Below are 14,489 nucleotides of genomic sequence, written 5' to 3'. Positions count from 1 at the left end.
AATCCTGTAGGCCAAAAAAGGAAAGTTTGATAATTATTGTCAATGATAATCAGAACGTTGCGTTTATATGCAGAGCAATACGCGTTACACGTATCCAGTTTGAAGCTCGCATCACTGCAGTGTTTATTTTGTTCTCTCGTCTTGTGTGCATCTATATATATATATATATATATATATATATATATATATATATATAGCAAAAGTCTATACCGTTTGAAAAACAACTACTGAAAATGTAAGCTATGTGTACGTCGAATAAAGAAAAATATATCGTGCTATCAATGGCGAGCCTTTAATGGGCTTTGCTAGTATGCAAAACGTCATATTACTTCAATCTCTATAGGCTACACCTTATTTATAATATATATAACATATTATAGCTCGTACTGTTTTCTCGTTGATTGCATACTAGCACTCCACTATATGCTTTCCAAATGGTGCGAAACGTTTTGCATTGTTTTCATAAAAGCAACGCGCTGATTTCGTAAGTATGGCTTAAAATTTAAGACACGTTATGTATTTAAATAAAACACTTCTGTCCGAAAAATATCATTGGTCGTTTGTATTCATCGAAGAAAGCAGCAAGCACAGCACCTGGCCCATTCCAGTAATCTCGCGTTTGCTCTCTCTCCCTAGCTCCTCCTCGATCCAACCTCAAATTGGCTACCAAGAAAACTCACGAAGACATACTGATCACGTTTGTTAGCTGCAGCAACGAAACAACGCTCCGCACTAATTTGAATGATATCTCGTTCATCGCGATCCCAGTTTTTATACTTGCCTTGTGAAGAGCGTAGTGATAAAGGTCACTGTAAAACTAATCCAGCGTCGAAACTCGTTAAAAATTCATTCCAGTTCTTCGCACGTGTTAAAATTATTAAAATATCATTTTTATATCCTTGACTTTTGTCAATAAATATAGATACAATGAATTAACGAGGTATAAAATTTAAGTCAAAATCAGGTACAAGAGAATTTTAAAGAAGGAATAATATTAAATTAAAATCGAGATTGAGAGAGGCGTGAATGATGTTTGATTGTTACCTTGGCATGCTCGCCATCTGTCGGAGCATCGGAGAATTCTTGGCTAACCTCGCTACACTGGATCTCAACGGTTTGTACGGGTGTTACCAGAAGCGTTAAGCTTGATCGCTGAAAATCAAAAAGAGAAAGAAAAAAATACTAGTAACATAAGTAAACCTGTGATGTCAGAGGTTAATATTTGCTCTATTTCAATAAAGCGTTTATTCAAGCAGCTCTCTTCAATGTTGTTATCGCGTATCGAGTGAAAAAATGATAAATCTCCAGCTTTGTATACAAACTGCAGTTCAATAAAAGGTGCCAAATGATTTTACTTATTATTATTAACGATCAATCTTTTTCAAATAAAGTCTGATTTCTCAGATGAACAAAATATCAACCTACTCGTCTCTTATCGAACTCAAAATGGAACAGATGCACGAGAGTCTCGTGGAAATCGGATAAATTTTTGAAGGATCAACGTCGAAAGAATTATTGAATTAAAAATATGTTTATTTTTTTCATTAACCTCGTTAGCACTCCCTGTCAACTCTTTGCATTGCACGACTATTTCCCTGGATGAACGAGTGGCATTCCACCGGGACCAAGAAAAACTGTAGCCAGTGCACAATAGTCCCATGCACTCCTGCAGATGTCTCTCCATGATCGGATGCTTCATAGACAATCCTTTCACATAACAAAAGGCGTCTCGCTCGGGAAACAAATCACATCCACTGCTTTGCATCGTCTGCTTGGCAGAAAAAGAAGGTAAGCGACATTTACGCGAGAATCGAGAATTTTTCCATCCTCCAAGGCCAATGGCAAAAAGTGGCTCGGCTTTCGTCAATTATGGTTTGCTCGCGGTTAGACCAGAAATGGCTCTTGTGAAAGTTGCGAGTTGCGACCAGGCGACAATGAGCCACAAAACATTTTTTGCCATTGACTTTCGCGAAGTGATGCGAACGAGTAGAACGAGTTGAGCTTGGAGAATCGTCATAAAAAAAATTCACTTATATTCCTATGTTTACTAATAGTATATGTATACCCTCATGAGACTTTTGATTTTCATGTATCGCCCGATTATATCCTCCAGTGCAGAACAAGTACCTCCAATCATAGAACTCAGGCACACGGTATCTTCCTGATAAAGAAAGCCTGGTTTTACAAAACTGTTTTATATTCCTACTAATGGAAGCGTTTCAGTCGTTAATCTTTGAAACTTACTTACTCTAACGATAAATTCAACCTGCACTGCGGCACCAATTATATTGAGAAGTATACCAGTTTTGCTGTTTTTTCCACAGTCAGGCTTCAACTCCCAACTCTGAAATGGCAAATTGACAAATTTATTCGCTGCAAGACCGTGAATGCCCAGTCTTCCAGTACGAAAAGTGATCATTTGCTGCTCCTCGTTAAACTTTATGTCGTGTATAAATTGCGTCGACCAGATTTTCTTCTCCGCCATCCAGTGAGCAACCAAGGGGGGCTCGAACCAAAGAATTGTATTTGGTAATCTGTGAAAAATTTTTTTATTCACCTTCAATTTCAACACTTGCAAAGACTTTTACTCTATTATTTCGTAGGACATTACTTGAGGGTTACCAGTGCCAAGGCTTCCATTGCAGCCTCTAGAGCTTTTATTTCTTCCTCTATGACCTCGGGCGTTCTCTCGTCATCCGGTGCTGGAGCTGGTGGATGGTACTCCTTGTAAAAGGGGACCTGCTTTAACTCCTTGGGTATCTCTACTGCCGATGAAAGAAAATATTTTATGCTTTTTATTATTATGCTCGACACTCTACATTATAATTCATAATGCTTACAGGTTGTTAAAAATGTACGTTTGCCCAAATCTTTTGGCTGTGGTGGTTGATAAAATAAATCCACGTGATAGATACCTCCCAGAATTTTATATTTTCGTAGATTAATTTCTGTCTTCTCGCTACGAATAGACAAGTGTTTTCTCAGTGCTTTTCTTATATCCTCTGCAATACGAGTCATGTATCAGTATTAGAACCAAAATTCTTAGATTTTCCTATGCTTATATAGAATATATTTGAATAATTCATTACCTTCTCTACTTAAAAGAATTTCATCGGGTGTAGGTAAGTATGGCAGTGGTTCGAGATCAGCTTCTGGTTCAGATTTCTTCACTTTTATTTGCTTCTTGCCTTTTTTCTTTCTATCAGGTTTAATCACTGCTGGTGGATTTTGCAATTTTTCGAGCTTAGCTTTTTTCTCTTGGAGCCTTTTCTCACGCTCCTCTGCTTGGTCCTCGCGAATCTGTTGCTTGCTTGAATAGAGATTTTGGCAGTAGGTCAACAGATCTGTCGAATTGAAGATATATAAATGTATAAAAGAAGATAAATTATTGCACATGCGATAACTCAGTTACCAATGTTTAATTGGCTTTCTATAGGAATTTCCGCCATTTCGTAGGTCGAGCAAGTATCAGAAATATGATCGTATATGGTCCAGAGGCCTCTGATAGCCATGCAATAACCATCGATATCCAATGGCATTTTTATGCTAATACCAATCTCTCGAAATTCTACTTCTATTGCTTTCCTATAATGCACGTTGTAATGTATTGACAGACTAGTGTACCCAAGTAAATGCATCTGTAGAGTGAGGTTTTTAATAAACTGCAGGACATGAAAAAGACTGAACGTAAAACATCTATCTTGTTAAATATAAAAGAGTCAATTTTTTTGCTAAAACCTTTTCCAACGTTTTATCTATTGGCATTCAAAGGGATCCAGTGGAAAAATTGAAATCTTTTATAGGGTTATCGATAAAAAAATCTCCTTTTACGGTTTTTAATTCCAGGGTGCCATAAGTATATACCTCACCCTAATTATAGAATGACTTGAATTTAGTTTTCTCTTCAAACTACCTGTCATTTACTGGTACAACTCTAAGACTTATTGGTAATTTTATCAGAGCCCAAAGACAGGATGTAATCTCAGCCGACTCATAAACATATATTGCATTTTTCATATCAACTCTGACCATATCCCTTTCGATTTGCCGCAGAAGACGATAACAGGCTTGATTTACCCCCTCCTCCAACTTGTTTCTAAATCTCTGCCGGATCTGTTCATTAACGATAAGATAAAAAATGTAAAGTGACAGTTTTCTTAAAAAAAAGAAAAGAAATTGAAAGAAATAAGAAAAAAAAAATTACTAATATCTCCCTACCACTTTCCACTCCTCTATATATCCCGTGGAGTTTGATTTTGCACGTTCTATCAATTCGTCTACCTTGATTAAGAGCTGAAAAAAAGCGTAACTGATGCAAGATCAAAACATACCACTATGGACAAATTCAAGTTGAGAATAAAAAGGGGAACGTATGCTGACATAAATAATAATTCTACACTTGTTTGCAATATGAGCCATAGTAAAATTTGCATTTTCCATCGACCAAATAAAGAAATACGTATTCATGTCCGATTGAACAGCAGGGTTGGGTAATCCATCACACTTTGTATACCATATCCACTGGAAACGACGATTAAAGTGTTTGAAAATACATATTAATTTTCGAGGTTTCTATATACGCACGTTTTCTTCCTTTTCATCGTCGAGCAAATACTTTTCAAAGGCTTCCTGGTTCTTATGAACCGCGGACCACGTGTTCTCCAACTGAATTTTACGCATTTCCATTTGCTGCTCGTCCAACAGCGCCCGCTGCTCGAAATTGTACTTCTCCAACCGAATTTCCTCGTACATTTCGTCGATCATTTGTTGCCTGCGTCAAATTCCCCGCGTTACTAGACGCTCTTTATTTTAACTTGTATCACGCAATGACTATATATGTATAATATACAACCGGTATAATAGGACAAAAAATACGAAAATACCTTTCGGATTGAGTTTTAGATTTTGCTTGGACATTCTCCGCATAACTACGGAAAAATGTAATGATGCTCAAATCGTCAAACATTTTTTACGTCGTTTCTAAAAAATCGTTTCTTCCATTCAATTCTATCTTGAATTTTGTTGCCTTGCAAGGAAATTAACGATACTCGAATGGTGAAAGCTTTTACTCGCGCTTTAAAAGTTGCACGTAAAGGTCTAAAGCTCGACTGAGAGAGGTAGGTACTCGTGGCAAATTCTCACTTGTCGGTGGGGAGGGTGAACCGTCAGTTAGCTCGAAAGTAGGGTAGTCTGATAAGGGATGGGAAACTAAGTATAGAGGTGTGCCAGGCTCGCGAAATTTCCATCTGCATTTCATACTTGTTACACATGCATCTATGTAGTTATTAAGAACCGATATACAGTTTTATTATTTAAATATTTCGGAATATTCAGACTTCAATCTGCTGCTCGTTTAATTATATCGACTAATAAACATGTATCATTCAAATTTAATTTTTCTTTCAATAATGTAAAAAGTAAAAGTTTTAAAATTTACCTAATTTTTTCAGCCTCAGCGGCAGCTGCTGCTGCTCGCTGTTTTTCCGCAGCTTTTTTTACTTTCTCCGACATATTTGTCTTTATCGCAGCGTGGACTCGGGCTATCGAGTACAGCAGTCCAGAGAAATTATCGGAAATAATATTTGCAAGGACAAAAAATAGTTTCTTCGCATCGGTATTTGTTTAAGATGATAATCAGTGTTATATGGTATCTTCTTTGACGATAGTATCGATTTACTATTCAGCCCTGATCGTATAAAGTTGCTGCAGCTCCGAGCGATGTTTTGCGGTGCATGCAAACTGGAATCCAGGAAGAGAGCCAAAGTTACCCTGCATTTTCTGCTTTTCCACGAAACACTCTCTTGCTGGGAGGCTTATTTCGTTTCTAGAAAATGATCACGATAAATTTTATTACTTCCGGTGTAATCGAAGACTCGACGAATTTTTTTATAAATAAATTAATGTTAATTTGGAAAAGTTTCATAGTTTGAATTATTTTTAAGCCCTGTAATATATTATAATAATTTATTAAAAAAGATTCTTATATTCAATGTTTTCTTTCACACGAAAACCATATTGATCCTCTGTACAGATATTGATTCACACATTAGTTTATTTATAAATATCTATTTTCCCTTTCACCAAGAAAACAATGCTCGTCGTGAAGGAAGCTACACGTGGCAATATAATTAACAATTTAAAGACTCTATTTTTACCAACATCAAATAACGAAAGGCTTATCGTATAATACTATGTATATACACGTAATAACAGTGAATATGCAAGAAAGGTTGGTAGAATTGATAGTGTGGATAGCGAATTAATCACCGCAATTTAAACGGTCGAGATTTCATCATTAGAGAGGATACAAATTTCAGTGGAATTAATTTGGAGAATTTGTTACCATTAAATAAAACGTTGAATGCAAAGAAACAAAAATGCATGATTATTGAGTTTGTTTTGTTAAAAGCTAATAATAGTAATGTGTTGCCAATGATTTGCTGCATTTCAATATTTGTAACAATATAAAGAAGTTAATATGTAAATGAATGTTGATGAATGTACATACTAAGTATATGACTCCTTGAACCTTAGAAGTGCCCTCTTTAGCAGAGTCAGCTACGTCACTTCCCGTTGCTTTGGAGGTATATGGTCATTTGAGAATTGGGCTTGCAGTGAAAACGAAGTAAAAAAAATAGTGTTTGAGTGAAAAGGTGATTGACAAATTTGTATTATTTTTTGTGCTTCGGTCGATTAAATTTAATTAAATAGGAGAGAACGAGTTTAATAGTGGCAAATTCTTGCTATTTAATCGAGTGATATTTCAAAGATAGTATAATAAATATATGCTTATAGTGAGCTATTGATCTTACCCATTTCGATTGAAAGATGAGTAAGGAAGAAGCGGACTCCTCCATGTTGATACCAAAATTTTACGCTGGACGAAGCATTTTTATCACAGGTGGTACTGGATTCTTGGGAAAAGTTTTAGTGGAAAAAATACTGAGGTCATGTCCCGAGGTGCGAGAAATATTCTTACTGATGCGTCCAAAAAAGGAAATGAGTATCGATAATCGATTACGCAAAATGCTAAGTCTACCGGTAAAAAATTTATAGATTACTATCCTACATATAGATATGCTTATTACGAAAGATTGATTTTAGTGAAAAATACAATCTCTCTTGGAGATAACTTGACGCAAAGATTCACTCTGATATCGATATATATATATATATATGTAAATACAAGTGTCAGGTTTGATATATTTATTAGAAGATGAGTGTCAATAATTATCAAGTATTACATAAATGCTAAAAAGATGTATTTGAGAAATATCCGGAAAGCTCGATATTGAAAATTAATTTTCCTTTTTTTTTATGCGAAAATAAAATATTCTAGAAGCTTTTTCACAGTTAAATTTGGTTGTGATTGTTCATGGATATCAGTGTTGATCGTGTCAAGTTTTTATTTATCAAAAAAATCTTTCGAAAAATTGGTATAACTAACAATATATAGAATACTTTGGAAAATCTTGTTTCAGCTGTTTGACAAGTTAAGGGAGGAGCGGCCATCTTGTTTTGAGAAATTGATCCCTGTGAGGGGTGATGTGACGCAAGAAGGTCTCGGATTGCCACCTGTCGAAAGAAGAGTGATCATCGAAAGAGTCTCCATCATATTTCACGTAGCAGCTAACGTACGTTTCGACGATAAATTAAAAGACGCCATTTTTGTTAATTTGAGATCGACCAGAGACGTCTGCATCCTCGCTGGAAGCATGAAGAATTTAATTGTAAGCTTCCTACTCGACAAACAATAATATTTATGATAAACTCGATATATGATTACAGCAACATTGCAATGACAATCATGCAACATTGATAACACGATTTTTCGTTAGTCTTTAGTGCACGTCAGCTCAACCTATGCACACGCCGATAAGCCACATGTTGAAGAGATTGCTTACGAAGCTAATATCGATTGGAAAAAAGTCATAAAAATGGCTGAGACTGTGGACGAACACATCCTTAATACTTTCAGCTCCAAGTAAGTGATTTTAATTTCGTTAAATAATTTATATATACTTTGTGAGGAACATAAATAATTTATTCTCTCTCCCTCCTTTCTCCAAAGGTATTTGGGAGCCATGCCAAACACTTACACCTTTACAAAAAGATTAGCCGAGCTGGTGATATCGGATTATGCAAAAGTATTACCAAGTGTAATCTTTAGACCCTCGATAGGTAAATAAATTTCTATCTCATCTATTTTTCCACTTGAATGACTCGTTACTTTTTTAACGAGAGTGAACAAATAATTATTCCTTTGCAGTAATTTCGTCGTTCGAGGAACCTGTGAGGGGTTGGATAGACAACTTTAATGGACCTGTTGGTATGATGGTGGGGGGTGGTAAAGGTGTGCTAAGGGCGGTTTTTGCGGACAAGAAAGCATCGTCCGATTATATGCCAGTCGACATGGCGATCAAAACAATGATGATCGCTGCCTGGAAAAGAGGAATGAAAACGTGGGATTAATTTAACATTTCATTCAAGGGGAACCATTAATTCAATTTAATGCATTTTCATCGGTATTTCACAGACTTGATGAATTATTTTACAGCGTAACCGAAGATCCAGATGTCTACGTTTACAATTGTGCCTCTAACAATATCAAAAGCATCTCGATGGAAGAATTGATAGCCATTGGACTGTACTATAACGAAAGAATCCCTCTGGATGGAATAATTTGGCACCCTGCTGTCACTATAACGAGATGTCGAGTTTATTATTATCTACTCGTCTTGCTAACACATTTACTTCCAGCAGTTTTGATCGATGGTTTATTAAAACTGAGTGGCAGAAAGCCTATGTAAGAGTTTGTAGTATCAGTAACAGATTTTACATATATATGCACACATACAACATTGGTTGAGATTCAATTATTACTCTATTGTTTTTTGTATACTCTGACAGGCTTGTTAGGTTACAACGAAAAGTTTACATCTCGAACATGGCCTTGTCATATTTTACAACGAATGACTGGAGTTTTTCAAATGAGAAGCTGCTGAAACTATTGAATGATTTATCACCGGAAAATGCGAAAGATTTTGGATTTGTCTATGAGAATTTCGATATTCCAGAATTTTTCAAGTAAAATAGATTTGAATTTTTATTTATTAAAGGGAGGACGAGGCAAATTTTAAGAATGATCTACTTTTTATAGGAATTGCCTCTACGCCAGCAAAATGTATCTACTGCACGAAGACGTAACTCAATTGGACAAGTCCAAAGCTCACTTTAACAGGTAAGATGTACGAAGATTGATTGATCGAATGATTGCTTACCACAGTAAAATCCATTGCAATTTCAGTATTAGTTTTTAAAGTACATATGTGGGTGGTAAGTGGTAGTAGTAGAGCCAGAGCCTGCGCGGACCTAAATAGGTCCGCAATCGTCACGTTATCTTCGCTTGGAATAACATTGGAACATTAATTATTAGCACTTAACGCCAAGTAAAAAATCCTTACAAATGCTGACGACGATTCTAAATTTACTACGTAACAACATCTGATTAGCAAGGTATCACAGTGGCCTGGTCATTTCTTTTGTTACATAAACAGTTTTTTCATAAGCATAATATATTGTAACGAATATCCATTATTTTCAATTTTAAACATTGGATTAGCAACAAATTAAAATAACCAACGTCAGAGTTGAACATTCGAATAAATATCGTTAACAACGCGCGAGCGTGAAAGGATACATTACATACGAATTTCGATATACAAATAAATAATCCGGATGCAATTTCATTGGATAAAATTCGAGGTTTTGTGTAAATTAATGATTTTCGGTGATTGTGTGGCGCGTACGTATCTACCACTATTTAAATGAGAATAAACTGGTGGTGACCAAGTGTCCTCACGATGTGCAAAAGATTGTACGCGAGACTGAAAAGTCAACGACAATATATGTGATATCAGGATTTTGTGCCAGTTGGTTTATTCACAGTGTTTGGTCGATGGCATTGTCGCTAGTGTAAAACTAGGTCACTAGCTCTTCTGCAAACTAGAATAGGTAGCTACAACGTTGCATCTACGAATACGCAGTCATTTACGCACATACGCGTATGTGTGCGTAACAATACTAACTAATAAAACAATTTGTGAATCTTTGTCAGACATAATTTCTTGGACAAATACGTGCTTACTCATTGTTTACACAGATCAATGAGAAATAATTAAATAGCATCACTCCGAAAAGATCTTATTAGTTTAAAACACATTAAATTTTGTTAAAATTAGAAATATTTAAAGTAAAAAATTAATTCTTTATAATGTTTTAATTAGAACAAGGACCTGAGTTCTCGAAACGTTGTTTCGTTACAAAATTAATTACTAAAAAATGCTAATATTTGATTTTAAAGTATATCACTATTTGTTTATAATCGAGTTTAAATTGTTTAACCAAGTAAATATAACACTGCTCGGCCAGTGTGCGTGTGTGCAAAATGGGTGCGCGAGTCGTGAGCAGAGATAGTGCAAAGAGTGTAAAGTGTGTAAGAACTTCTCGAGGGGAAGAAAAAAAAAGAAAAGCAGAGAAGAGATAAGTCCAGCGTCACGCATCGACAGACCGAGGAAATCCCCAATGGATTTTCTTACGAGTCTATCCCCCCTTCGATCTCCCCTCTCAGTCCCCCTCTTCTCCTGCACCAGCCACCAACACGAGCATGCGTACATATATTTTTAGACCGTCGCCAATACATTTTTAGACACCAAAGCGATTTACCGAAGACTTTAAAATTTTAAACGGATAAACTATGGTAAAAGAAAATGCCATCTCCACTCACTTTCCAACGTAACGTGGCTCGTGTCCTAAGCACTTTTGGCTTGCAAGACGCCATTGCAGGGTCTGCGGGTCGTTTCACTAAAAATCATCCACTTTCTTCGTCGCCTTGCACGTGCAGCGATGCAAATTTATCGCTATGAAAGATAAGCACCGTTATTTAAACAAACAAATTTACCAGACATTTATTCACTCTTGCAACTACGATGAATAATCATATTTTATATCACTATTTTTTTAAAGCTTCTAGCATCACTCGTTATAGCATTATCTTAAATTACGTAAATATATCTTAATAAAGTTTGTTAAACTTTGTACGTGCTCGTATTATATTTACGAGATATCTCGCCATCTTTTCCTATTTTCGTGCAAAATGTTAATTATATACGAAACTTGTTTGTCATTTACGCCTACCACTTAAAATAGAAACTAAAAATGTAAAGTGTTCTCGAAATACAGTGAATGGATTAAAAATGTTATTCCACCTAAATGTGGGTTTTTAGCTAGAAACGGACAATTTTACGCAGTAATAATTGTGTAAGAGCAGAGAATCGATCACGGTTGTTGTAGTTTAGAAGAATTAAATGGTTATCTTGCGCTAATCGCGAATGAAAGGAGATAAGCTTACGTGTGCGCGTTTGTTTTACAGGAAAATTAAAATTGTCTGTAATGCGAAAATTAAGCGTATTATTTTTTCTGAAGCATTTCTGATTATACATACAGGAAGCTACTTTGCAACACACTTGTAAAATTCTGATAAATTACTCTTTATTCCCCCTGAATTATTGGTATTAATTATCGTGGTACAGGTCAGGATTGATATCGGCTCTAAAATTTAATTAGCTCTCTCTCTCTCTCTCTCTCTCTCTCTCTCTCTCTCTGTAGTCAGCTCTTAAACTACTCTAGCCTTGTATAGTCTTACAACTGTAAATTGAAAAAATTTTTCTTTGTTCTTTCATTACAGGATGCTTTGGGTCGACAGGATATTTAAAGTTTGGCTATTGGCTGTCACTTATTGGATAATGTACGCGACAGGAGGTCTTGCTTACATTAACAATGTGGTAAAATCAATCATTGATGGATCCATGTTCGTCGAATAACAATATCTGGTTAATATAAAATGATCTAACAATTACTTTTACCGGGTAACAATAGTCACTTTTTAGATTAAATTTGATTCACGGTAATGTAGAATATGAAGTGTGAATAATGCAGTTGAAAAAATTATATCTTTGACTAACGCTTGTTTACACAATTACGGTGCTTCACGATAAAACTCTGCCAATTGAGACAGTTCTTACAATAAATCTTTATCGTTGATAGCCAAGTTAAAAATAGTTGTGTTACACCTGTCGTTTCTTTTATTTATTCTTAATCAAGATTTATTAACTGTTTTTCTCACTTAGTCGAACGAGCACGTGTAAATTGATTGAAAAAAATTCGAGTATTTAATAATCTTTTGTCTCGAGCTTAACTTTCTCGAATAAAATTGCGATAATAGAGCAGTAAGCTGTGTAATAAATGCGTTACAATGAATTTTCAAAAATATTAATAATCTCCTTTCGTTCTCCGCCATAGGGTAAACTTAGCTTCCTACGCACATAATTCATCATTCGCAATCGTATACGAAGCTGCATAATCTAGGTACAAGATTTTCCTGGAAAATTGCCGAGTCTTCGCGAATGAAGAAAACCTGTTTCATAATTCAGGGAACTACACGAGCAGTCTATTGTATCCTACAAATGATATCGATGCAATGTATACGTATCGCACTATTTTCCGAAAAATTCAAATAAATATTAATAAGTATATATACATACCTATGCCACGTGGATGTGGAGATGTCGGGATAAGAAAAATATCACGATCCTTCATACTTTATACCAGTTTGTTTAAAGGATATGCTATATATACAATTTAAGATAATTGTAAATATGCAAAACTGCGGTTATTTTTCATTGGAAATAAACTGGTCTTACTTTGTATCATCTTTAATTCCTTTATATATGTATACAATATTCAATTATATAACATAAATAAAACAAAATTAAATAAAGAGTGCTGCAGTCTGCGTTGGTAAAAAAAACACAGGGACAAATGATTCGTTTAACAATTTTATCAATATACCCCTTATTTATTCGATCGTTTCGAAGAAACAAAGACGTAGTAGCTGAAACAAAGAAAATTGCATTTCTCATTTTCTCATTGCTACAATAAAATTAATGCAACTCGAAATAGATTTAATCCTTGTGAAATACTGCTATTTGCGTAAATGCATCTCACCTGATCTTGCGTACTTAGCTTCAAATCATTTCAAATTGTACATCTTCATTTTATAAGCACGTCATAGCAATTTACTTATACGTCATTTCTTCGATTCTCTTATACCAAATCTTCGAGTACTACGTAATAAAGTATCTATTACATCATATCGATTCAATCTTACCTGCACCGTGCGTTTACGATATTTGATTGGTTCTAAGTAGTAATATTGACGTCAGCGAGACAAGCTCTCCTTTCCCTAGCAAGAATCAAATTCTTGCACAAACCAAGATTTTATGCATAACAAAAGAGATGCATAGAGTCTCCAATTAATATAGATACCCCTCCGAGTCCTTATACCAATTCGATCGTCGATCAATCGAGGGTTACATTACACACTAAGATGTCAATAAGTGTATCCAGAAGAAAAATCAGTAGCTGCATTACATAAAGTAATAACGTTTCAACTATATAATCCTCTAATCGCTCCGTTGAGTTTGCATAACTATGTATATACTCATCAATCTCATTATACAATCAGAAGCTTAAACACAGTCAAATCGTTTCGATAAAGTTACTGCGACGTAAAGAGAAAGTATAATGTTTCCAATAGCAGCTCGACCGGACCACAATAATTATTCGATGAAAAGGAATAAAATGAATGATTCCAAAGTTCCAATGGCATTTTACTCCAACGATTTATCGCGATTTTTCATTATCATTCGATCGGTATTGCAAGACTGTTTTAATTTTTATAATTGCAGTTGCATTGAGAATCTGGACGTCCTTCTCGAAAAGTGGTCCACGAATCGCGATATACCCTTTCGAAAAGTCTCGCGTGGAATCTCGAAAGACGCGTGACACTCTTCCACATCCACTGTTTCCCAAGCCAGGGAGGCCAGGAGTGCAGGGAGGGGAGGCCCCAACCAGCGGCCAGCCGTCCAACGAACGAAAACAAACTGTAAATGGCACTGTTGATGACGTAGCTGCTCGCACATGCGCAGGCGCCCTCCTTCCTTCGTGTTATTTAGTCACAGTGGCGTAGCTCCTCGTCTTCGCTCGGCATACACACTATACACACACACACGCTTACCGAGCAGTAGCCAGTAATGGCATATGCATCGGTAAATAAATAAACCCCTCGCGATGCTCGACAAAAGACACTTTTTCTGCCACAATGCCTACGAAAATAACCCATAACCTCTAAACACGCGCGATGGAAAATTCACCCAACGAGCGAAATATTATTACTGTAACAATTCAGAGAGACAATTCCAATTACACAATGATAACAGCAGCCTTGACAAGAAATTTTATTCGTATAAATTGTGAGATAGTAATATCTAACAAGTATGTTATATACAAACAAAGTGTAGTAACGTACACCTTTACCGCAAAATAGAATAAAATAAAAAAGGAGTAATTTTGCAAGAACAAGTAGTGCC

General features: G+C 35.7%; 2 protein-coding genes across 5 annotated transcripts; one reads left to right on the top strand and one right to left on the bottom strand.

Annotated features, from left to right (window-relative positions):
* Window positions 1-105: 105 nt before the first annotated feature.
* Window positions 106-6,943, bottom strand: LOC136776380 (dynein axonemal intermediate chain 7-like). 3 transcript variants are annotated; one of them, XM_066731853.1, is made up of 15 exons: window positions 6,813-6,943; window positions 5,438-5,824; window positions 4,585-4,771; window positions 4,381-4,521; window positions 4,219-4,293; window positions 3,914-4,113; window positions 3,413-3,585; window positions 3,090-3,344; window positions 2,841-3,002; window positions 2,612-2,765; window positions 2,245-2,534; window positions 2,066-2,175; window positions 1,550-1,768; window positions 1,045-1,152; window positions 106-817 (listed from the first exon to the last, which is right to left on the bottom strand). In XM_066731853.1, the coding sequence occupies exons 2-15, from the start codon at window positions 5,509-5,511 to the stop codon at window positions 677-679; spliced, it is 2,289 nt and encodes a 762-aa protein (XP_066587950.1). In that variant the 5' UTR covers window positions 5,512-5,824; window positions 6,813-6,943; the 3' UTR covers window positions 106-676. The 3 variants fall into 3 exon arrangements, with proteins under 3 accessions (XP_066587950.1, XP_066587951.1, XP_066587952.1); XM_066731854.1 differs by having other exon boundaries at window positions 2,066-2,161; window positions 2,249-2,534; XM_066731855.1 differs by lacking the exons at window positions 106-817; window positions 1,045-1,152 and having other exon boundaries at window positions 1,601-1,768; window positions 2,066-2,161.
* Window positions 6,621-12,767, top strand: LOC136776381 (fatty acyl-CoA reductase 1-like). 2 transcript variants are annotated; one of them, XM_066731856.1, is made up of 11 exons: window positions 6,625-6,653; window positions 6,796-7,041; window positions 7,482-7,730; window positions 7,839-7,984; window positions 8,072-8,181; window positions 8,270-8,462; window positions 8,558-8,806; window positions 8,911-9,087; window positions 9,161-9,241; window positions 11,747-11,891; window positions 12,361-12,767. In XM_066731856.1, exons 2-10 carry the CDS (start codon window positions 6,829-6,831, stop codon window positions 11,880-11,882), a joined length of 1,554 nt encoding a protein of 517 aa, XP_066587953.1. In that variant the 5' UTR covers window positions 6,625-6,653; window positions 6,796-6,828; the 3' UTR covers window positions 11,883-11,891; window positions 12,361-12,767. The 2 variants fall into 2 exon arrangements, with proteins under 2 accessions (XP_066587954.1, XP_066587953.1); XM_066731857.1 differs by lacking the exons at window positions 11,747-11,891; window positions 12,361-12,767 and adding an exon at window positions 9,308-11,686 and having other exon boundaries at window positions 6,621-7,041.
* Window positions 12,768-14,489: the final 1,722 nt, after the last annotated feature.

The sequence above is a fragment of the Prorops nasuta genome, unplaced genomic scaffold, assembly GCF_024137725.1.
Source record: "Prorops nasuta isolate Cenicafe-Biocafe unplaced genomic scaffold, Cenicafe_Pnas_1.2 PNAS00009, whole genome shotgun sequence".
NCBI classification, from domain to species: domain Eukaryota; kingdom Metazoa; phylum Arthropoda; class Insecta; order Hymenoptera; family Bethylidae; genus Prorops; species Prorops nasuta.
The sequence above is the reverse complement of the archived record's forward strand: the minus strand, read 5'-3'. Positions and strand labels throughout refer to the sequence as shown.